The 23,602-nt window shown below is 35.1% G+C and overlaps 3 protein-coding genes across 6 annotated transcripts; 1 reads left to right on the forward strand and 2 right to left on the reverse strand.

Moving 5' to 3' along the window:
• Positions 1–175: 175 nt before the first annotated feature.
• On the forward strand, positions 176–4,586 carry LOC123916078. The gene is made up of 8 exons (XM_045967424.1): positions 176–568; positions 706–797; positions 1,320–1,467; positions 1,621–1,752; positions 1,845–1,994; positions 2,149–3,804; positions 3,916–4,079; positions 4,174–4,586. The coding sequence occupies exons 1-8, from the start codon at positions 467–469 to the stop codon at positions 4,319–4,321; spliced, it is 2,592 nt and encodes an 863-aa protein (XP_045823380.1). The 5' UTR covers positions 176–466; the 3' UTR covers positions 4,322–4,586.
• A 191-nt stretch (positions 4,587–4,777) lies between these two features.
• On the reverse strand, positions 4,778–13,131 carry LOC123916080 (MACPF domain-containing protein At4g24290-like). 2 transcript variants are annotated; one of them, XM_045967426.1, is made up of 7 exons: positions 13,115–13,131; positions 11,644–11,864; positions 10,762–11,000; positions 9,987–10,188; positions 8,903–9,086; positions 8,386–8,552; positions 4,778–5,694 (listed from the first exon to the last, which is right to left on the reverse strand). In XM_045967426.1, exons 3-7 carry the CDS (start codon positions 10,998–11,000, stop codon positions 5,044–5,046), a joined length of 1,443 nt encoding a protein of 480 aa, XP_045823382.1. In that variant the 5' UTR covers positions 11,644–11,864; positions 13,115–13,131; the 3' UTR covers positions 4,778–5,043. The 2 variants fall into 2 exon arrangements, with proteins under 2 accessions (XP_045823382.1, XP_045823381.1); XM_045967425.1 differs by lacking the exon at positions 13,115–13,131 and having other exon boundaries at positions 11,644–12,229.
• Positions 13,132–15,671: 2,540 nt separating this feature from the next.
• LOC123916081 (MACPF domain-containing protein At4g24290-like) lies at positions 15,672–23,602 on the reverse strand. 3 transcript variants are annotated; one of them, XM_045967430.1, is made up of 6 exons: positions 19,076–20,377; positions 18,693–18,931; positions 18,286–18,490; positions 17,949–18,132; positions 17,663–17,829; positions 15,672–17,436 (listed from the first exon to the last, which is right to left on the reverse strand). In XM_045967430.1, the coding sequence occupies exons 1-6, from the start codon at positions 19,331–19,333 to the stop codon at positions 16,807–16,809; spliced, it is 1,683 nt and encodes a 560-aa protein (XP_045823386.1). In that variant the 5' UTR covers positions 19,334–20,377; the 3' UTR covers positions 15,672–16,806. The 3 variants fall into 3 exon arrangements, with proteins under 3 accessions (XP_045823386.1, XP_045823385.1, XP_045823383.1); XM_045967429.1 differs by lacking the exons at positions 18,693–18,931; positions 19,076–20,377 and adding exons at positions 22,335–22,573; positions 23,089–23,578 and having other exon boundaries at positions 16,513–17,436; XM_045967427.1 differs by lacking the exons at positions 15,672–17,436; positions 17,663–17,829; positions 17,949–18,132; positions 18,286–18,490; positions 18,693–18,931 and adding exons at positions 21,213–21,379; positions 21,684–21,867; positions 22,043–22,247; positions 22,335–22,573; positions 23,089–23,602 and having other exon boundaries at positions 20,286–21,064.

Consider the following 23,602-nt stretch of genomic DNA (forward strand, 5'->3'; position numbering starts at 1 on the left):
AGAGAAATATTTGTCTGTTTCCAAATTTCAGGGGAGTATTTAACAAATTTTAAAATTTTAAGGGAGTATTTGACAGTTTACTCCTATGTAATTATATGTGTAAATGAGCTTAAGACAAAAAATAAAAACGGAAATAAACAACAATAAATGAGAATAAAAGACAGTGAGAAGACACATGGGAAAATTTGGAAGGGAAGTAAAACATGAAAGAGAGGGAGATGTTGACCCATCCACCCATTGGGATGAATGAAAAGAGTTAATAATTCCAATTTCCAACCTCATCAAATCATACCAAACTCATCACTGTATTTGTTTCAAACTTAGTAGCAGTATTGTACTACTACTGACAATTACCAAAAGAACACAAAAAGAGAAGCACCTAGACAGAATCTTTGTTGTCTTATGTAACCAACTGCACCACACATTTTTATTTTTTTTACAAGGTTGTCGTGTCTTAGTAGTAGTCATGGTTTGTGAGGAGGAATCTCCATCCACAACTCAGCTTCTCAATATCTCTTCTGCTCATTCCTCCTATAGCTTCCGTGAACTCGATGATGCATTCTTGCAGGTTAATTAATCCATCAATTATCATTTATCAGTCTTTCAATCTCAATCTCTTCATTATATATAACAGCAGGTTGTTTAATTTCTGTATGATATATATATCATTTGTTTATCATTGAAATTTTGTTTTCCAATTTTCAGACTCAAACAAGAATCTGGTTAGGAGAAGTGTTGCAGATAAGATTAGATGAGCAACTCATTATATCAGAACTACTTGCTGATGGAGAATTGCTGTAAGTATCTGAATTTTTACTTTCTATAGATATATGGTTATTATGTTTGATTTCCTTATATGGGCAGGGTTGATTTTGGAAGAACTTGAGTTGAACTTGTTTTGGAAAAAAAAAAAGTTAAAATTTTTATTTCCTTACTTTACTTGTGTTTAGATTATATTTTAAGAGTTGTAACAAAAAATAAAGTTAATATTTTTAGAGTGAGTTTAAAGAATTGATTTTTTAAGAACATTTTTTTGAGCAAGGTTTTAAAGAACTTGATCAAAATCCATCAGGGTGAAAATCATTATTATGCTATAGTTCTATTCCATATAGAGTTCCTGAAGATATTGGCAAATTATAAATGTGATTATGCTATAGTTCTACAGCAAGATTCAGATCACTTCCTCATGAAAGAAATTGAAAGATGGAACTGCTTTCTTGTTCTGACTAGAATTTATCCCCAAAAGGCATTAGGCAAAAAGCTTATGCATTGACATTATAGGTTGCTCGGAATCTAATTACAATTTAATTGGTTTTTAGGTTTCAAGTGTCCAAAGTGATGTGGAAATTGCTATTGGAAAAGCATATGGAGCTTAGGCACATAAAAGCATACAAAAGTCATCCATTTTCTTCTAAGAGGAATAGTGGGATATACAGGCCTTATTCTAATGTTGATTCATTTCTGAAGGTAAGTTATTATTGATCATTGAATCATATCGATGTTAGTTTGAAATCTCTACTGTGTTATACTGAAACTTTTGCAGGTATTATTATTTTTGGAACGCGTTCGCAGGTATTAATAATGGGATATCTAAATAATTTAGTATCTTTTGATGTGTAGATTTGCAAAATCTTGGGTTTGACTGGGATTGACCTCTTCACTCCATCAGATGTAGTTGAGAGAAGAAATACGCGAAAAGTTTGTATGTGTATCCGCTCATTCTCAAAAAAATCAAGGTCTATGAGTATTAATGTAAGGAAGTTTTGTGACATGTCTCATAATCTTAATTTACTTGCCCTATATTTTGTTCTGTAATTTCTGCTAATGTAAAAATGTGGTGACAGGTTCCAGATTTTGATATTGTGACATGTAAGGTAGCCATGCCTAAGGATATGGTTGGATGCATCCGCAGAAGCATAGAGCTGTCTCGCAGCGTCCTAACAGATTCTTCTAGCCTCCACTTACAGAAGCAGGCACGACGGAAATCTTGTCAGGTATATCCTTGATTTCACTAACAAATTACAAAACATTAAATTGTAATTCAGTTGTCGCCTATGTAATGCTTTTAAGACTTGAATAGGCTTCTATGTATAAGTCATCTGTGCCTTGTGCATGCTTCGACTAAATCATTCTGTCATGCTTCTGTAGGGTTACTCAGTTACAAGCTCCAATAGAGACTACGCGACATATTCAGACCCCACTAATGACACGGAAATCATGCATCCATTTCCTCAATCACATGACTTACATGCTGATGATGACTTGTATGATTACAAGTCAGAGATAAGCTACAATATACCGGATTTAATGGTTGAAAGTGCGTTTGTGTCAGGAGATTTAGGTCAATCGGATGTTCAAAACCAACAGAGAAATGAGATTTCTAATGATGAGTTTGAATTGTTATCTTCAATGGAATCATTGGAATATCATTGCTCTGACGATAAAGAGCATGAACATGATTGGAAGCTGACCTGGCCGTTATCTTCTTCTTGTGGAGATCTAAACATGGACGTAATTGATGTGACACCTCATCTAGATACTAGAGTAGAGCAATATCAAGAAAGTAGAATCGTGGACTATAATTACTTTAAGCATGCTTCGTTTAGAAATGGCGTTTCTGTCACTGGGACTCCTACAAACGACAAAACATCGGCTATGGATGCTACACCATATGCAAAAAATAAAAAGGATTGTGATATGATTGGTGAAGTAAATAGTACACCAAATGTACATCAAAGTGCTAGCTCTCAAGGTTCAAACCCAACTCCACAGTCTATTGAAAGTGGTAGTTGTTTTGATGTTTCTGATAATATGGAGGTTCTGCAAGTAGCTGGCACGAGCTGTTTGACAAGGGAACCACTGAACTTGGGAGATCTACTTGATGCAGAGAAAAACGTCCAGAACATTGAGTCCTTTAAATCGCATACTGACAAGAATGATCAGTGGGACAAGATAAGAGAATTTGAAGCGCAAGACATAATGAAATCCAAGGAGTTGGTATACGATATCGCTTCCAGCGAAAGAAGTTCATATCCTGTAAATAAATTTGAGGAAATCGAGGGCTCATTATATTTTCCTGACCGTCACTTCTGCAATACAAACTCTTCAGATCGAGCTGTACCTCATAGCAATGACATTAGTTCAACTATACTGAAAAAATCTCTAGCATATGAAGACATGGAACCTCAAGTTGATTCAAGGTGCTCAAATAATGCTAGTTGTAACCAATCCGGGGAGCTTCTATCCTGTTACTCTTATTATTTGCCTGAGTTTTGTAAATGGGATCAGAAAGGAAAATGTGTTATGGCATCAAATATAGTGAAAGATGACCAAAGTTCGTCATGTCTTTTAGAGGATGGCTCTCATAAGGAAACTGTACCTTGTAAACAAAAGGATTCTGAAATCTTGATGTCCAAGGTTATGTTGTCTTGCGTGCCAAGCGAGGAAGGTATAGTTAATACAGCTGCTATAAAGTTTGACAGTGGTGGTAAATTATACAATGGTTGTTTGGATCTTGCATCTAATGCTCTAGATGTCGATAAATGTCCCGCTCAAGGGGATGACTCTAATGATTCCTATGGCAAAGGTGTCACAACTCAAGGCATTGGAGATGGACGTCAGAGAATACCATATATGATAACCAATGATGTTGTAGCTGTTACCAACTGTGATGAAGATGTATCTCACATTGGATGCGGCCCAACAAATCAAAGCTCAAAACATGAATGCAATGACATTCACCAAGAATGTTATTACGACAAGGATCATATTTACCACCCAGAACATACTCTAATGCATATTAAAGTAAGTGTAGAGTTTTGATCCTTTATCAGACAGACATGCTTATTATGTTAATTCATTTCCGTATGCAAATTGAATCTGTCTTGCAATTTTCTTTTTAATTTTGTTATGTAGGAAGAAATAAAACCAGAAGATGAGAGCGTGCACTCCTCAGAATATTTAGTTGAAATAGAAGGTGTAGAAATACCAAAATCAAAACCCCAAAAGAAGCTACTGTTAAGATCAGTCTTGGGTGGTGCCACTGCTGTTGGTTTGCTATTCATGTTTTTGCATCTAAGGTTTGTGCTTGGCTCCTAAAAAGGCTTCCAGATAATGTTGATTCTGTTAGTTCAAACCCCATTGATTTGGTTTTTTATATCTTTTGTTTTGTAGGAAGAATGGTGGTGAAAAAGCTGCACAACCAAGTAAAACATCTAGTCATAAAAACAAAGAGAAGATTCAGAAAAACTCAAGTGATAATGTAAACAAGATAAGTACAACAAAAGGGGTTTATCCAGCTAAAAAGCTCCACTTAAAGTGATTGATGGTGTGACACAAGTAGTACAATCTTGGACCCCTTAATCATTTGGTCAAGAGTTCAATGACCAACGCATGGAAAATACATGTTGAGAGAGGTCAACACTTTAATGAATCCTAATTATCTTAAGGGATTAGTCTCAACAATTACATGTGAGGGGTACATTGGTTTACCTAAAAAAAAATAGTGATTATGATTTAGGTTTCTTAAACACAGAAAATAATAAAGGTTAAAAGAGGTAATAGATTCAGTTTTTTAATGAGTTTAATAACTATTCACTCTGTGTAAACATAATTTATATGGTCATTCAATCATATTTTATATTTTACCATATTGTCATATTTATCACGCGAGTATAAATGACAATGGGTAAAGGCAAAAATAGAAACAGAGAAGAGAACTACCATGAGTAAGGTAATTAGCTCCTTATTGAGTAGAACGAGTAATTACCAGCAAAAATTTATGGGCACAAATAAGGATAAGATATTTAAATATAAATCATTCACTCAAACTCAATTTTAATCAAATCGACTTTACAAACTCAAATTTTATACAAATCACTACTGTCAAACACTCGGTGATACACATGTTATAGTGTCAATAAAAAACTATGCAGCTTTTGGCACAAAGCATCACCAAATCAAGCTAACTTTGCAGGCAGTGAAGCATGCAACAGACTTCAAGAGGTCAATTGAGCATTAAAGCACTTTTAGGAAGCTTTTATCTCAAACTGTATAACAAAAGCTCAATAGCGAATACTTAGCAAGGAGACATATTTTCCCGTTGTGTACAGAAAGCCTTGCTCCGGACACAGCCCAATACCCTGGAGTGTCTTGTGGTCCTCTGATAATTTCTTTTAAGTCCACATACCTTTGTAGCTTAGGTGCATTTATTGGTACTGGGAGGTTTACATTACGTGGAATAGAACTAATGAACACATCACCAGGCTTTGGATGATTCCTATGTCCCACTTTGGGAATAAAAGAAGTGATGCCCCAACGCTTGCTCCTGGGCTGGCCAAGATTGGAGGGCTGATCCCACTCAGATGGCTTCTGCAGGGTAGCACCAATAACTTTGGAAAAACGCAGCCGTAAAAGGAGACACTTCTTTTCAAGTTGTAACTGAGCTCCTGTGACAATGGAAAGACTATCATCCGATTCAACAGGAGCAGTACAGACATATAAAAAGCAGTTCCATTTCACTTTCTTATGGAAGTTACAGCTGTAAGAGTTACAAGATAAATAAGCATTTGCGTCTGCAAGTGGTAAGGACTTGGGAAGGGAAGCCAGATGCTGCAGATGAATGGCCAACCGGTTGCTTCTGCTCCCTTCCAATTGTAATCTAAGGCCAGTAACTGGTCTATTACCTACATCTACCTGCCATAATATAAAAATTATTTTATGTATAGAAATCACAGTTCTACCAGCGTTATTAGCAACTAGCAATCGTTACTAACTAGTAAGTAGTATGATAGTAGTCCAAACATATTATTAGTGTAAATATATATGCTTAGTTCCCAAAACATCGACTTTTATTTTGTTTTAATCATCCCAATTTTTTCCTTTCCATTTTCCCAAAATAGAAATAAGTAGGGTGGTTGGTTAAAGGGGGACTGCGTCTGCATGTATAAGTAGGAATCTAGGGGAGAGGGAGAACATTCAAAACTGTAAACATTTAGTGAATAGAAAAGGAAACTCTAGGAGGAGATTTCTCTCATTCTAATTCTTTCAGTAAAAATGTGTTCTTTCTTTTCATTTCTTTCTATCTATTTTCCAATTATTTTGCTGGGTTCTGAACACATATATCATTGCTTTTCATATTATTCCTATTCCTCTCTCTAACCATGATGCTCTCTCTAGTTCTTTTTTCCAAGATGAACTCCTTTCATCATAAAAAATGCTACCAAAATGGACAAAATATATTTGAGCAATACCAGGAATGGGAGTGGAGGAGTCTTGATGGTGGATATAGTAGGAGAAAATATGGCCAGAAAGATATTTAGGGGCCAATGTATCCAAGTTGACACCAAACTTAATCCTCGTTCCTCTACAAATACAACTTGGATTGAACTAAATATATTAATAGGGGGAAATGCTAAACAGTGTCCCGGTGGTAATGGTTAAGGAAACAAAAATGGTAATGTAATCTTGAAAATAGTGCATTTAACGTCTTAAAATTTTAAAAAAGAATATTTAATAGTGTGTGCAGAGGCTATCACAAAATGCACCCATAAAGACATTTAAGGCTGCACAAAAAGAAGTGAAGGATGTAATGAAGACCCCACATCAACATTGGGCACCTGCATAACAAATTTTGACATGTGGCACATCTAATATGGTATTTTATCAACCAACCCATTACTTATAACAGAAATCTATCAACGGTGAGGATCAAAGGTGAGCATTTCATAGATTCGGGAGAAAACAGGAAAAAAAAATATACAGACAAAAATATAATATCTAACAAACTAAAAACATATTAATCTCTTAGAGTGTGTTTGGATGAGGGAATTTTTTGAGGTAAAGTAATGTTTTGAGGGAATTCAAATGATTTGAGGTGAATTCCATTGTTTGGATGAAAATTTGAAGAATTTTCAAAATGATGGAAATTTATGAAGTATTTTGTTCAAGTTAAATTTAGAGAATTTCAAAATGACACCTAAAATCAAAGAATTTGAAATTCCTTCTTCTCTGTAAACTTTTAAAAATTACTAATTGATCGTAAAATCTAAAATTAGCCGAAAAACCTAAAATCGACGATAAACGCTAAATTGACCAAAAATCCAAAAAATCAGCAGAAAAAACCTAAAATCGGCCAAAAGCCTAAAAGTCGACTATAAACCCTAAAATCGGTCGAAAACACAAAAAATTGGCAGAAAAACCTAAAATCGGCCAAAATTCCAAAAATCGATTATAAACCCTAAAATCGGCTGAAAATCCAAAAAATCGGCCGAAAAACCAAAAATCGGCCAAAATCCAAAAAAGCGACTATAAACCCTAAAATCGACCGGAAACCCGAAAAATCGGCAGAAAAACCTAAAATCGGCCAAAAAATCTAAAAATCGACTATAAACCCTAAAATCGGCATAAAACCCAAAAAATCGGCCGAAAAACCAAAAATTGACCGAAAACCCAAAATCGGCCGAAGAATCTAAAATCGTCCCTAAACCCAAAAAACTCGGCCGAAAACCTAAAATAGACCCAAAATCCTGAAATCGGCTATAACCCCCAAAATCGGCCGAAAAACCTAAAATCGACTATAAACCCATTTTTCGGCCGATATTAGGGTTTATAGTCGATTTTTGGGTTTTTCGGTTGATTTTAGGGTTTATTGTCGATTTTTGAGTTTTTCGCCGATTTTAGGTATTTCGGCCGATTTTTTGGGTTTAGGGTCAATTTTTGGGTTTTCGATTAATTTTTTGGGTTTTCAGCCGATTTTAGAGTTTATAGTCGATTTTAGGGCTTTTGGTCGATTTTAGGTTTTTCAGCCGATTTTGTGTTTACTGTCAATTTTAGGGTTTTTGGCCGATTTTAGGTTTTTCATCCGATTTATGGTTTTTGACCGATTTTAGGTTTTTCCTCCGATTTTTTCGGTTTTTCGGCCAATTTTTGGGTTTAGGGTCGATTTTATTAAAATAAATAAAATTAAATGAAGGAAATTCAATTACGTTACCCAAACAAAGAATTTTACAATTGATGGAATTTCAATATTTTATCCAAACACTGGAATTTGAAAATCAAGGGAATTCAATTGAATCAATTGAATTGCCTAGTATTTAAAATCCCTTAAATTTCTAGAATCCCTCATCCAAACACACTATTAAATGCAACATTGGTATTTGCTATGCAGCAGAGTTATTTCTGCAAGTTTTTCTGCAGGCATTGGATTATGAACAATGATACTTCGCGTTAACTCTCAGAGTAAGAAGAAGTATCAAAGCACACGCTAGAGATTCAACACCTTTGCATGTAAACAACTCACGCCTTCTTTTTATTAGCATTTAGCACATTGAAAGCATTGGAAACACCAACTCGATAAACATTAAATATACAAGATGGAAAACTTACTGGAATTGTATTTATGTAAAGCTTAGGACCCATGATACTAAATCGTAGCCAGGTTTTCACTTTATGCTTCCAGTAAGAATCAAAATGTGTCTCGCCAAGTACAGGGGCCCATTGTCTTGGTAGCTGAAACTCTAAAAATTTATGGAGGTCTTCAATTGAAGGTTTGTCTGTTTCAGTAGTCAGAATTTTTTTGCAGGGTCAGCTAAATCAGTTTCAGAGAGAGATTATAATATTTTCTACCGAGAGGATTATTGGTTCATTTATCCAATCTAACCTTCACAACAGAAAAGCACAATTCACTATTTTTTTCAGTGTGCTAGACAAGAAAAAGTAATCATTTGTGTTCCCTTGGATTATTAATTATTATTTTTTATTTGTAGGTATACCATTTTTCTTTAGATAATCTGTTACATTTAATATACCATTTTCTTAAATATAGGTAGTATCACAAGCACAAATATTTACTTTTCTGTCAAATATTTGTGCAACAAAAACAAATCAAATAGTAATTACTTACATCGAAGATAGAGATTCATAGCATGGGTCAAATATCCACTTCCAGAGATACCTCCCAAAAGGCTTGTCAAAGGGAGAAGATGCATTGATATGATGTCAGGTTCTGCGTCAATAGTATCCAACCATTCACTATGGTTCACCATTTGACTGCTTCCACCCCTCCTAATGTGCATCTCAAAAAGATTCTGAAATCCCAGTGAGATTGTTTTTAACGGATGATCAATGCAATCAGGAAATTTTAAAACTAAAAAAGCTGTTTTGTTTGCAACACATATCGCATTGCACAACAGGGACATGGAGACAAATGCAGTACATATTAAGATATAACAGAAAAATTTATTTTTATTCGCGTTGTTGTTGTGCATAAAATGTTATTATGGTGATGCTAATAATTAACTAGCTTACACAAGTTATTCAGAGAGGAGATCGACGCAATAACACAACAGACAAAATTTAAAATTTCAACAGGAGTTATTTTATTGGATAAGTAAAGGTGGGGTATATATGGTACTAAAGGAAGGCCTAACCATTGTGCACAACTGGACTTGCATAAAATGAATAATCATTCTTTGATAGAAGAAACTATGTATACTAGGCGAACAGTTCCAGACGTAATGCAAAGATACTTTCTATATGCAAATAAGAAATTTAATTTGCATTTGTTTTAACATCTATGTGTAGCTAGGTTGGTGACTTAAGGGATACCGAAGGAATTTTAAACAAACCTTGAAAACTAACATAACCACTAACTTATAACATTTGATTAAAAAAAAAAACCATGTAAAACTGCAAAGATTTGAAATATATCTCCAGCTTCACTCCTTAAAATGCAGAGTTAAGCAAATTAGAAGTATAACTAGTAAATTGGCTCAAACAATTACACGGAAATTAGTAAACAACAAAACGAAACTGCGCTTACAATAAGCATATGGCCAAAAAAATAAATTTGTAAGGGAATAACAGCATTTTGTTACTTATGTATGCAAAGAACACCCATACCCAATTTAGTTTAAAACTTTTTATAATACTTATTTTTATTTCGGACAAAACATGCATCAAATTCAAAATAAAGATGTCCACGGTACCTTTTTTATGTTATCTAAGCCTTGAGAAGCCAAGCAATGATTATTTGCAGAATCCATGAACTTCATGCTAGCTGTTTCTGTCAAAAGTTTTTGAATACTAGCTGGATCATGGAGATCTGATTTATCTTGTCTAACATATAGCACATCTTTTCCTCCCATGCTCACCCCGACTATGACATGAGTTCCAAAACGTTCAATGAACCTTGCATGAATGGGCATAAATTATTTTATCATTGTGAAGTTACAAAGATAGATTGTCAATAGTGTTTCACTCAATGACATCCCATCGTCACATTGCTATTTGCTCGAATAACAAAAAATGTGGATGATATTTGGGTGGGATTAATGAAGTTGTTTTCATTCATTATATCTGGTAGAAATATAATAGGTTGAAATTGACAAAAAAATGATATCAACTTGCATATGTATACAAACTCGGTTTATTGTTAGGATGAGCTGTTACTTGTTATGATTAGTTGATAGAAAGAAGTCACTAGAGTCTTTAGGAGCATACCTATCATGATAAAAGATTTTTGAAATAGTAAGTGTGCAAGATAAATACCGGAAGGTCTCTCGTGATAAAGATTTTTAATAGAATACATCCTTTAATTTTAATACAGGAAGTTGTTACTACTACTAGTACTACGATTTGAACCATTACCCCAAATACCTACCCACTTGTATTTCTGTGCTTGTAGTACAGCCCTGTGGCTAATAAAAAATAATGGAACATATGTATTGCATGTGCCAAACATGTGAAGTTCCAGGGTCTAACCTTGCCAAGGCCTCAGGGTCCCATGATGATGGCACAGCTTCCTTGACATGATCATGGAGTTCATAAAGATCCCTTTCTAATTCAATGGTATATTGTTTTATGAACCAGCCATCATAAGCAAGATGCTTGATCGAAGCCAATTCTTTTGTACCTTGAGAATGTAACCTAAATGAAGCACAAAAGTGACCCGTTGCAGTTTTGGTGTTCAGGTGCATTTCAAGATTGAAGTGTTCCAACATCTGAAACAACACATTAACAACATGGTCTTTAAAGTATTAATTATACATAGTCGCGGTAATTGCGGGTGCTGCTCGGGGACACACCACTTGTATCTAAAAACAATATCGTTGATCAGTCAAAATAATAAAAAATTAGATGTTCACATTCTTTTTTTTGTTGATAATATTTATACTTTTGTTACTATCTATCTTATGAATACTTGATTCTGTTCTCTTTTTTTTTTTTTTAGATAAAAATACCCATAAGTTTTCTCATTCATAGTTTCCGTCAGCTGTTTACCCAATTCACTTCCTCTTCGAGTGAATTTGTTTTCACAAGTTTTAACTTGAGACAACTCATTTGGTAGTATCCATGTACTCAACAATTGCAACACTGCAGACCTATGCAGTGTCGCTAAGCCAACTCACTAGAAAACAATTAGATAGTCAATCCCTGATTTATTTTGAACAAAGATTATTATTAATTGGACTAAGACTTTAATTGATCCAAACAATTCAATACAGATTCTAGTTTCCTATTCAGCAATCCAAGACTTCTATATGTATGTTTCACAATTTATATTAACACACTCCCCCTGGCCCCTACTTTGAATTTGTTAAAAATCCCTGCTCAGTCCCATATTTGTGCAAAGTAGAAACAAACCTGTTGCAAGGTGAGAACACCTGAATCGATTCTAATAGATTCTCCTCCAATACATCTGATAGAATTTGAAACATCTGGAATTGAAACCCCTCCTGGAATCTCCAACTGACGGCACTGTTCTTCATTGATGAGGATCAACCGTGAACCAATCTTACAGTTGTCAAAGTTGATATCCTGTGTTAAATCAAAACCCAACCCAAGTGTGTTTATTGCTTTCTGGGCTGCATCAAAATAAGAAGTACTTGGTGATAGTGCCATTACTCAATTTGAAGGTCAACTGTTACATTCAGACGGCAACAAAACAGACACAAATGCTTACGGAGAAGAGGGAACCATTGCATTGCATATTTATAATTTATAATTAAAATAAAGCCAAAATAATTAGTCAATGAACATTCTTGGAAGTTTCATTGACCTTTTAACCGAAATTTGGGGGCAAGAGTTGGTTTGTTCTGCTGAAAGGGGGGATGGAAATAGCAAGGAAACAGGAAGAAGTTCAGGCATACAAAGAGAGGTTGACTTTCTAATAAATATACTGTTCAGACATACAGGAAGAAGTTTATTGCTTAGTCCTTTTGAACATTGTTAGCATTTTCTTTAATTACTTATTTATGGTTTAAATATGTTTTAGTACATGCAAATATATCATCTTTTCTTTTATCCCCCATACAATTATTTTTTTTAATCAGGTAGTCTAGTGACTAGAAATTCCACCCTTAAAGGTGGACAATTGGGGTGTCCGGGGTTCGAACCCCGACCCCTGCATATAAAATGCGATGTCCCTTAATACTTGGTGAATGTTTTCTCTCTAGGCCTCCCGTGTATCTTTTATACCCCAAATATTCCAATTTTGCCCTTGATAAAAACTTCGGTTCGCAGAAACCGAAGTTTTTCTAGTTCAAATTCAAGGAAAATTCGGTTAACATAAACTGAAATTTTTTTTCAAGGCAAAAAAAATTCGATTCGTAGCAACCGAAGTTTTTATTGAAGGGCAAAAAAGTAAAATCCGGGGGAAAAAGAACCATGGGCGGCCTAAAGAGAAAACATCTACTTGGTGCTTTGGTTTAGTTCCTACAAAATTTGTTCATGTTAAAATTGGTTGGTTTAGTATTCATTTTAGTTCTTATTTTAAGAGATTAAAATCAAATTCTACATATTAAAAGTATCAATTCAAACATATTAAAAAAAAAATGAAAAATTTATTTATTTTCTACTAATCCCCACCCAACCTCTGCTCCAAATCGCAAAGAAAGTGTCTAAAAGTGATATGTGAAGTGTGAGTTATTGAAATAATGGTTCTGCAGATTATTGACCCTCAAATTAACAAACGAATGAAGGAAAACTAAAATAAATGTGAGTGATAGTGCAACATAGCACACAGTTCATACCTAATAATAGACCTTATGGCTATAGATATAGAGATGAATAATCTAGTTCAGGAGTAACAATGAATAAAGGAAGAAAAGAAAACCTTAATGTGATATCCCATATGGAAGCAGCAATTTGAATTTGGATAAAAAGTATATCATTGAAGCTGCACTGTGTGTGGGGAGATGGAGAATGAGAAAAAGGTAGTGGAAAATTTATTTATCAAAGTTTTAATATTTGACTAAAAATATTGGAATTTTTTAGTTTTTTTATTTTTCAAAATTTTGGAATTTTACCTTAGAAGAAATATAAAAACTTAGAAAAATATTGCTTCAAAAAGCAATAACTATCTTATTTGTGAATAATCATTATTCTGGTTCACAAATTTTAGCTCTTTGATATTGTTAAAGTGAAAGAGGTAAAAATGTCACATTATTTACCGTACCCACTAAATGTCACATTATTGTATTTATATTCTTGAAACTTTGGTCATGACAAATATGGATAGGGTAAAAAATTGAAAGGATTTTTACTCGTCATTTTTGGCCTATCGCTCTTCGCAACGTGAGTTAGAGCACCTCCAAGGGAGGTCTCCAGTTCTAAGTTAAGTTCGACAGCTTGGTCAGGGAAGAACGCAACAATATATCAAGTTCATGATTGGAATACGCCATGTTGGAGTTTCGTTTCGTTCTTAAGATAGGTTAGATTTACAAGTCATGCACTCATTCAAGTGTGAGTGATTAAGTTTCACATGAGAAGTGTTAGATAATAAAATAATAGTCTATGTTATTGGGCCTATTAGTTTAGAGTCCATTAGGTTTTATTATATATTCTCTCCAATAACCTTTTGTAATGTTAAGCTATTGGTATTCTATTGAAACCCTAGCCGTCTCTTTCTCTTTTCATATTTGTGTATCTCTAATTCTAACATGGTATCGAGAGCTTGTTACGATCCGCCTTGATCCACTTGTCGCTTCCGCCGTCGAGTTCCCGAATAATTTGGGAATGATGTGTTGTGTGATTGATTTGATTAATTTCTATTGGTTGGTCAAAATTGTTTTCTATTGAATTTAAGTGCAGCACGTTGCTTTTGTTTTTGCTGGGAAGAAAGTATCGTTGTTTCTTTTGGTTTTCGGTGACTTGCTTCTGGTTCCATTTTCGATGCTTCTTTGGTGGTGGGATTTAAGCATTCTTCAAAGTAAAGGGTGAAAGACATGTTTGTTGCAACTACTTCATTGTGTAATTTGATTTTGAACTGGCACGTGCACAGTAACTATTGGTTTGCAAAAACATTTGGTTCGGCAAGTCAGGACAAATACTTTGGTATTTTCATGGTGTTACTTTGTTACTGGTATGCTACTTCGTTTGTTTGTTTTGTTTGGATCATTTGAATTGAATTTGTTGGATTTGATTCAGTTTGGTTCTAATTGATCGACTCTCTCTGTTAATTCTTCCGATAGATTGCACTTCTCTTCCTATTGCACTTCTCTTCTGATTGCATCCCACTTCTCCCTATTGAACATCTCTTCTGATTGCATTGCACTTCTCCCTCCTATTGCACTTCTTCTGATTGTATTGCACTTCTCCCCCAATTGCACTTCTCGCACTTCTCTTCTGATTGTATTGCACTTCTCCCCCTATTGCACTTCTTCTGATTGCATTGCACTTCTCCCTCGTATTGCACTTCTGTTCTGATTGCATTGCACTTCTCCCTATTGCACTTCTTCTGATTGCATTGCACTTCTCCCCCTATTGCACTTCTTTTCTGATTGTATTGCATTTCTCCCCCTATTGCACTTCTCCCCCTATTGCACTTCTTCTGATTGCATTGCACTTCTCCCCCTATTACACTTCTCTTCTGATTGCATTGCACTTCTCCCTATTGCACTTCTTCTGATTGATTGCACTTCTCCCTATTGATTCTTATGATTGGTTTAGTTTGAATTTGTTCGATTGATTTGGTTTTTGGTTAGCTTGGACTGCATTGGATTGGATGTTGGATTAATTTGATTTGGTTCCCCCCTCTTTGATGGTTAATGGCTGCTCTTAGTTGATCGTGATCTTAATTGGGTTGATTTGTTGTCAGGGCTAATTTGTAACAAGCTTAAAGCTTAGTAAGCTTTAGCTTGAGGGGTGATGTTAGAAGTTTATTTTATTTGGTAGTTTATTTTATTTTCGTATTTTGTTTGACAAACTCATAATGCTTCTTGTTGATGCATCATGAGTTTGAGAGTAGGTGTTAGATAATAAAATAATAGTCTATGTTATTGGGCCTATTAGTTTAGAGTCCATTAGGTTTTATTATATATTCTCTCCAATAACCTTTTGTAATGTCAAGCTATTGGTATTCTATTGAAACCCTAGCCGTCTTTCTCTTTTCCTACTATTTGTGTATCTTTGATTCTAACAAGAAGAATGTTAGATTTATAAGAGAGATAACTCATTAACCTAATGCCTTAAATTTTTTTGGTGGAGATGTGACGTCTCCCTCTCTTATTGTCCTCGAACATTTAACCCGATGTTTCTCCCGAACTCCTCCGAACTCCCCCACACCATTCATCAAAATATTAAACAATATGAATTTTGTACTCAATATAAGTAAAAGGTCTTGCTAAACAGTGCCCCCGGGCACTCTTTAAGCATTCTATTTAAAGAAATAATTTACTCAAAAAGTGGAATATTTCAATTTTCGAGGCGTTGACTTCACACATTTCCATAAAATTTTAACAAAAACTTACTATTTAAGATGCTTAAAGAGTGCCCGGGGCACTGTTTAGCATTTTCCATAAGTAAATTGTTTTAAGATAATGTGTCTCAATGAAACCCTCAAATAGGCTAAAGGATATTACTCCGAAAATCATCCTGCCTAACCGTAGCTTTATTTCACATAGGAGTACTATTGATAATACTGTAACCCTACAAGTTGTTCACTCCATGCAATTCAATTCACTCCATGCAATCTTCTAGAGGTAAGAATAGTTATATGGTTATTAAACTTTATCTTGCCAAAGCTTATAACATAATGGATTGAGATTTCATAAAGGAATGTCTTGATCTTCTTTTCCTTCCAACTCAGATGACAAATTTTATTATGGCTTGTATTTCACCTTTTAGGATGAATATCAATTGCGCCAGTTAAGAGTATACTTTCTAGATGGAAATCCAATTCACTCTTTATGATTCATCGTATTACTCTTGCTCAAAGTTGTATACTGAGTCTCCCAAATTACGTTTACTTGAAATGGATTAGGAGGTCAAGATTTGTCACTTGTGTCGTGAAGAAATTCGTGCGCATATGCTCTTGCAAACATGAGGCGTGATCATGAGCTCATCGATGATTTATGAGTAATATCATGCTCATTAGTTCTTTACTTTTTGCTGATATGTTGGGGATCTCTACTCATAGGATGATTGTCTGTCAACTTTCCTTTTTTGGGCTTAGGCCTCTTTAATTCAAAAATTAAAATAAAAAAGAGGTTTATCCAGCTGAAAAGCTCCCGATTTTGGTCTCACCCCTGATTAGTACCCAACCTGCTTAAATAAATATAACTCGTTTTCTATAACTCGACTTTAATCAATTGATTCGATTTTACAAACTCAAGCTTTTATCGCGAATCACTGCTGTCGAACATTCAATCATACACATGTTAAAGGGTGTCGATAAAAGCTAATACTAGTACATCCTCTGGTGCAAACCATCACCAAATCCAGCTAACTCTGCAGGCAGTGAGGCACTCATAAACTTCAAGAGGTCAACTGAGCACTAAAGCACTGTTAGGAGGTTTTGATCTCAGACTATATAACAAAACTCAATAGTGAATACTTAACAAAGAGATATATTTTCCCATTGTGTACAGAAAGCTTTGCTCCGGACACAGCCCAATATCCTGGAGCGTCTGCTGGTCCTCTAACCCTTTCCATTTTGTCCACATACTTTTGAAGCTTAGGTGTACGCACTGGTGCAGGGAGGGCATCAGAATATTGAATAGGGCTAACGGTCTCATCACCAGGCATTGGATGATCCATATGTCCTGCTGTGTCCCAAAACTTGGTCCTGGACTGGCCAAGATTGGAGGATTGGTCCCACTCAGGTGGTTTCTGAAGGGTAGCACCAATAACTTTGGAAAAGTGAAGCCCTAAAAGGAGACACTTCTTTTCAACTTGTAACTGAGCTCCTGTGACAATGGAAAGACTATCATCTGATTCAATAGGAGCAGTACAAACATATGAAAAGCAGTTCCATTTCAGTTTCTTATGGTACTTGCAACTATACGAGTCACAAGACGAATAAGCATTTGCACTGTCTGCAAGTGATAAGGACTTCGGGAGAGAAGCCAAATGCTGCAGATGAATGGCCAGCCGGTTGCTTCTTTTCCCTTCCAATTGTAATCTAAGGCCAGTTACTGGTCTATTACCTACATCTACCTGCCATCAAGAGAAAAAATGGAGCCAATGTTATATAAAAAAAATTATGAAGTGTAGAACCACAATTCCACCAGTGTTACTAGCAACTAGAATGATAGTAATGATATTTCACATTAACTATATCAGAGTAAGATTGCATCTGCGGAGCCTCACAGTTTACTAGCACATTGAAAGCACGGGGAACACCAACTCGATAAACATTAAAAATACAAGATGGAAAACTTACTGGAATTGTATTTATGTAAAGCTTAGAACCCAAGATACTAAGTCGTAGCCAATTGTTCACTTCATGCTTCCAGTTAGAATCAAGATGTATCTTGCCATATACAGGGGACCATTCTCTTGGTAGCTGAAACTCTAAAAATTGACGGAGATCTTCAATTGGAGGTTTGTCTGTTTCAATAGTTACAATTTTTTTTGCAGGTTCAGTTAAATAAGTTTCAGAGAGAGATTATTATATTTACTTTTCTGCCTAATATTTGTGTAACAAAACAAATCAAATAATTACTTACATCGAAGATAGAGGTTTATCGCATGGGCCACAAATCCATACCCCGTGATACCTGACAAAAGGGTTGTCAGAGGGAGAAGATGCATTGATATGACGTCAGGTTCCGAGTCAATGGTATCCAACCATTCACTATGGTTCATATTTTGACTGCTTCCACCCCTCCTAATGTGTATCTCAAAAAGATTCTGCAACCCCAATGAGATTTTTTTTTAGCAGATGATCAATGCAATCAAGAAATTTTAAAACTAAAGCTATTTTGTTTGTAGCATCTATCAAATTACACAACATGGACATGGAGAAAAATGCAGTACAGGTCAAAATAAAAACGTCCACGGTACCTTTTTTATGTTACTTAAGCCTTGAGAAGCCAAACCATGATTATTTGCAGAATCCATGAACTTTATGCTAGCTGTTTCTGTCAAAAGTTTTTGAATACCAGCTGGATCAAGAAGATCTGATGTATCTTCTTGTCTAACGTATAGCACATCCTTTCCTCCCATGCTCACCCCAACTATGACATGAGTACCAAAACGTTCAATGAACCTTGCATGAATCGGTATAAATTATTTCATCATTGTGAAGTTAGAAAATATAGATTGTCAATATTTGCACTCAATGATATTTCATCATCACAGTGCTATTTGCATCACATGAAAGCGCTTCAAAGTCGTATAATTAATGTAGAGCAATGCTGTTCAAAAATAAAAAAATAGGTTGAAATTGACAAGCATATGCAGGGTCTAACCTTGCCATGGCCTCAGGGTCCCACGAGGACGGCACAGATTCTTTGACATGATCATAGAGTTCATCATGATACTTTTCTAATTCAACAGCATAGCGTTTGATGAACCAACCATCATAAGCAAGATGGATAATTGAAGCCAATTCTTTTGTATCTCGAAAATTTAAACCAAATGAAGCACAAAAGTGACCGGATGCAATTCTGCCATCCAGGCGCATTTCATGGTTGAAATGTTGCAACATCTGAAACAACACATTAAAAACGTGGACTTAAAAGTATTAACTAAAGACATGTCTCACCTTACAAAACAAGTTGGTTTTGATTAAATGAGTTAGGCTCAATAAAAATTATGTGCTCGGTCCCATGTGTGCAATGTAGAAACATACCTGTTGCAAGGTGAGAACCTCTGAATTGATTCTGATAGATTCTCCTCCAACACATCTGATAGAGTTTGAAACATCTGGAATTGAAACCCCTCCAGGAATCTCCAAATGACGGCACTGTTCTCCGTCGATGAGGATCAACCGTGAACCAGTCTTACAGTTGTCAAAGTTGATATCTTGTGTTAAATCAAAACCCAACCCAAGTGTGTTTATTGCTTTCTGGGCTGCTTCAAAACCAGAAACACTTGGTGATTGTGCCATTGCTCAGTTTGAATGTCAACAACTGCCACATGCAGACAAGACATACACAGAAGGAATGGGATGGAAGCAACAAGGAAACAGGAAAACGTACGTACAGACATACACGGAGATATATTTTTGACTCATACAGGGAGATGTTGACTTTTGTGGATCATGTTTTCCCATTTCAGACCATTCACATTAAGGATAAATTTTTCCCTACCTCATTTCCTTTTTTTGTCTACACGTTCACATTGAACTGAGAGCAAGTACACAAGTGGAATTTGACATCACATCTTTATCCAAAATCTTAAATTATAGTATATGGATCATCTCACTTATATGTTACTCGTCAATCGTCATTCACTTTTCTTCCAACGTGTGACTCTTACTCACATTTGAGAAACCGGCACTTCATTATATTGCCATTTTGTTTCACAGACACATATTAACGAAATTTTTTGTTAGGTGCAATCATCGGAATACTAACGTGCAAGATCTTATTAGGGTATGTTTGGGGGATGGATTTTGGAATGTTGGACTATATTTCAACATATATTTAAGATTTTAAAAAAATTTGAAAGAATATCATGATATAAGATCACACAACAATTCAATCACACTTTATTCATTTTTATAAACATTTTATAGCTGACTTAATTTATAAATGAAAAATAAGCCCCTATCAAAATAGACCCTTAGAATATATAGTTAAGGACTAACAGAAAGAAAGAAAGAAAGAAAGAAAAAAGAAAAAAAAATTTGGTTAGGAGAAGTATTGCAAATAAGATTATATGAGCAACTCATTATATTAGAATTACTTGCTGATGGAGAATTTCTGTGAGTATAATCTTGTTTTTCTAGATGTGGGTAGGACTGATTTTGGAAGAACTTGTGTTGAAGAAACCAGATCAATACTATAACTTACGTTTATTCAAAATCATGTTTCACATATACTAAACTGATAAATAAATTATTGTAAGAAAAAAAACTAATAAATAAATTAATTAAGTTTAAGGGTATCATTAAAAATAAAAACCAATGCGACTTTTGGCGCAAGGCATCACAAATCAATACTATGGACTATGAAGCTTCAGTTTCACACTGCATAACAAAGTTCAGTAGTGAATACTTAACCAGGAGATATATTTTCCCATTCTGAACAGAAAGCCTTGCTCCGGACACAACCCAATATCCTGGAGTGTCTTCAGGTCCTCTCATCATTTCCATTATGTCCACATACCTTTGAAGCTTGGGTGTATGTACTGGTGCCGGCAGTGCAGCAGAATATGTAGTAGAACCGATCGTCACATCACCCGGTTTTGGATGACCCCTCTGTCCCTCTTTCGGAGTAAAACCTAATACGCCTCTAGACTTGCTGCTGAAACCACTGAGATTGGATGATTGATCCCACTCAGGTGGTTTCTTAAGTGTGGCACCGATAACTTTGGAGAAGCGCAGCCGTAAAAGGAGACATTTCTTTTCAACTTGTAACTGAGCTCCTGTGACAATAGAAAGACTATCATCCGATTCCACAGGTGCGGTGCAAACATATGAAAAGCAGCTCCATTTCACTTTCTTGTGGTAGTTGCAGCTATATGAGTCACAAGACAAATATGCATTTGCATTATCCGCGAGTGGTAAGGACTTGGGTAGAGAAGTCAGATGCTGCAGGTGAATGGCCAACCTGTTGCTTCTTCTTCCTTCCAATTGTAATCTCAGGCCAATGACTGGTCTATTACCAACATCTACCTGCCATCAGGTAAAAAAAAGGGGCCAAATTCAACAAGTATGCAGGGAGACTATGAATTTTGGAGATTTGTAGTTTACTAGAACATTGATAGAATGTGAAACACCAACCCGCAAAATGAACATTAAAAATGCAAGATGGAGAACTTACTGGAATTGTATTTATGTAAAGCTTTGGACCGAAGATACTAAATTGTAGCCAGGTGTTCATTTGATGCTTCCAGTAAGAACCAAGACGTATCTCACTAAGTATAGGGGCCCAATTTCTTGGCAGTTGAAACTCGAAAAATTGATGGAGGTCGTCAATCGGAGGTTTGTCTGTTTCAGTAATCACAGTTCATATCCAGATTCAGCTAAATCAGTTTCTGAGAGAGTATATCATAAGCTTTATAACAGAAGAGCACAATTTACTAGTTTCTTCCATTGTGCTACACAAGAAAGAGTGATAAATTGTGTTCCCTTTGAACAAATCATTAATTTATTTTGTCTGAAGGTATACTATTTTTTTTACATAATCTGCTAAATTTTACATATCACTTTCTTAACATTAGGTACTAGGTAGAATCTAAAGCACACATTTCCATTTCTGTCACATACTTGTGCAACAAAAAAAATTACTTACAACGAAGGTAGAGATTTATAGCATGGCTCACAAATCCGCTTCCACGGATACCCAACAAAAGGGATGTCAATGGAAGAAGATGCATCGATATGACGTCAGGTTGTGGGTCAATAGTATCCAACCATTCACTATGATACATTTTTTTACTGCTTCCACCCCTCTTTCTATGTATCATAAAAATATTCTGCAATTTCAATAACATAACAAGCATTTCTTCAGTATATTGGATATCAAATGTTAATATGCTGATGCTAATAATTACCATAAACAAGTTTTTTATTGTGAAACTTTTTATAATACTTATTTTTCATTTCCAGCAAAACAAGCGAAAAGGTCATAACAAAGATGCAGTGTGTTACCTCCTTTTTGTTACTGAAGTCTTCAGAAGCTGAGCCATGATTATCTGCAGAATCCTTGAACTTCATGCTAGCTGTTTCTTTCAGAAGTTTTAGGATACTAACTGGATCATTGATATCTGATGTATGTTCTTGTCTAACATATAACACATCCTTCCCTCCCATGCTCACCCCGGCTATAACATGAGTTCCGAAACGTTCTATGAACCTTGTATGAATCAGTAGAAATTATCATACTGATTAATTCAAGTGTTAACGCTTAATAACACATGCAGTTAAAGGGTCTAATTCTAACCTTGCCAAGGCCTCAGGGTCCCATGATGATGGCACAGCTTCTTTGACATAATCATGGAGTTCACCATGATACCTTTCTAGTTCAACAGCATAGCGTTTGATGAACCAACCATCATATGCAAGAGACTTAATAGAAGCTAATTCTTTGATACATCGACCAGATAACCCAAATGAAGCACAGAAATGACCAGATGCAGTTTCTCCTACAAGACGCATTTCATGGTTGAAATGCTCCAACATCTAAAACAAAACAACACATAAAAACTCAGTCTTAAAAGTTTTTTTCAATGAAGTACTCATATCATAACATAACATAACCAGAAATACACAAATTTGACAGCAAACATCGATAACAATTTGGATGGTAAACGTCATTCAAATATGCGGTTAACTGTGTTCAATGGATAATCAATGAACATAACGAGATGTCACAACTCATTAATCATATCCACTGAACACGATTTTGAACATCATTAACCATGACTTTTAGGTGTTCAAATACAAACAATATCTATTATAATCATCCAAATTATGTACAATTTGTGTTCAAATATACACCTAAAAGTCCTAGTTAAACCATTCAAAGTTACGATTAATGAGTTTCGACACTGTTATATTCACTATAATCATCTACTAAACATAATTAACCATATGTATTCGAACTGTATTAACCATCTAAATTGTTGTCAAACATTGTTGTTCCATTTTGTGTCAAAATTAAATATCAAAATGCTCTAACATAACATAACATATACCTGGTGCAAGGTGAGAACTTCTGAATGAATTCTAATAGATTCTCCTCTAACACATTTGATAGAGTTTGGAACATTTGGAATTGTAACACCACCAGGAATCTCCAAATGACGACAGTGTTGTTCATCATTATTGATGAAGATCAAAGGTGAACCAATACTCTTACAATTATCAAAGTTGATATCTAATGTTATGTCAAAACCCAACCCAATTGAGTTTATAGCTTTCTGAGCTGCTTCAAAACGTGAAACACTTTGTGATGATTCCATAACAAGTCATTACACTATTTGAAGAAAAGTTAAAAGAGAATCATTGCATAACATGGTTAATTATGATCAAACAAAGTTAAGGAGCAAGAGTTAATTTTGTGTTTTTGAATAAGAAAGTATTAGGAAAGTAGCAAGGGATGAGGAACAAGGACAAGGTGAGTTGACTTGGATCTTGACTTGGCTTTGGTTGGATAATTTTTATTTAATTTTTTCAAAATATGTTCACATATAGTTCCTCAAATTTCCC

Source organism: Trifolium pratense, linkage group LG3 (assembly GCF_020283565.1).
Source record: "Trifolium pratense cultivar HEN17-A07 linkage group LG3, ARS_RC_1.1, whole genome shotgun sequence".
Taxonomy (NCBI): Eukaryota; Viridiplantae; Streptophyta; class Magnoliopsida; order Fabales; family Fabaceae; genus Trifolium; species Trifolium pratense.

Coding starts and splice junctions, on each gene's coding strand:
- LOC123916078 (XM_045967424.1), top strand. CDS start 467: ATGGTTTGTGAGGAGGAATCTCCATCCACAACTCAGCTTCTCAATATC. Junction 798..1,319: donor CTTGCTGATGGAGAATTGCT/GTAAGTATCTGA, acceptor ATTGGTTTTTAG/GTTTCAAGTGTCCAAAGTGA. Junction 1,753..1,844: donor CAAGGTCTATGAGTATTAAT/GTAAGGAAGTTT, acceptor ATGTGGTGACAG/GTTCCAGATTTTGATATTGT.
- LOC123916080 (XM_045967425.1), bottom strand. CDS start 11,901: ATGGCACTATCACCAAGTACTTCTTATTTTGATGCAGCCCAGAAAGCA. Junction 11,001..11,643: donor GTGTTCTCACCTTGCAACAG/GTTTGTTTCTAC, acceptor GTGTTGTTTCAG/ATGTTGGAACACTTCAATCT. Junction 8,553..8,902: donor TATGAATCTCTATCTTCGAT/GTAAGTAATTAC, acceptor CTACTGAAACAG/ACAAACCTTCAATTGAAGAC.
- LOC123916081 (XM_045967427.1), bottom strand. CDS start 23,355: ATGGAATCATCACAAAGTGTTTCACGTTTTGAAGCAGCTCAGAAAGCT. Junction 21,868..22,042: donor ACTTCAGTAACAAAAAGGAG/GTAACACACTGC, acceptor TTGAAATTGCAG/AATATTTTTATGATACATAG. Junction 21,065..21,212: donor TTTACATAAATACAATTCCA/GTAAGTTCTCCA, acceptor ACCTGATGGCAG/GTAGATGTTGGTAATAGACC.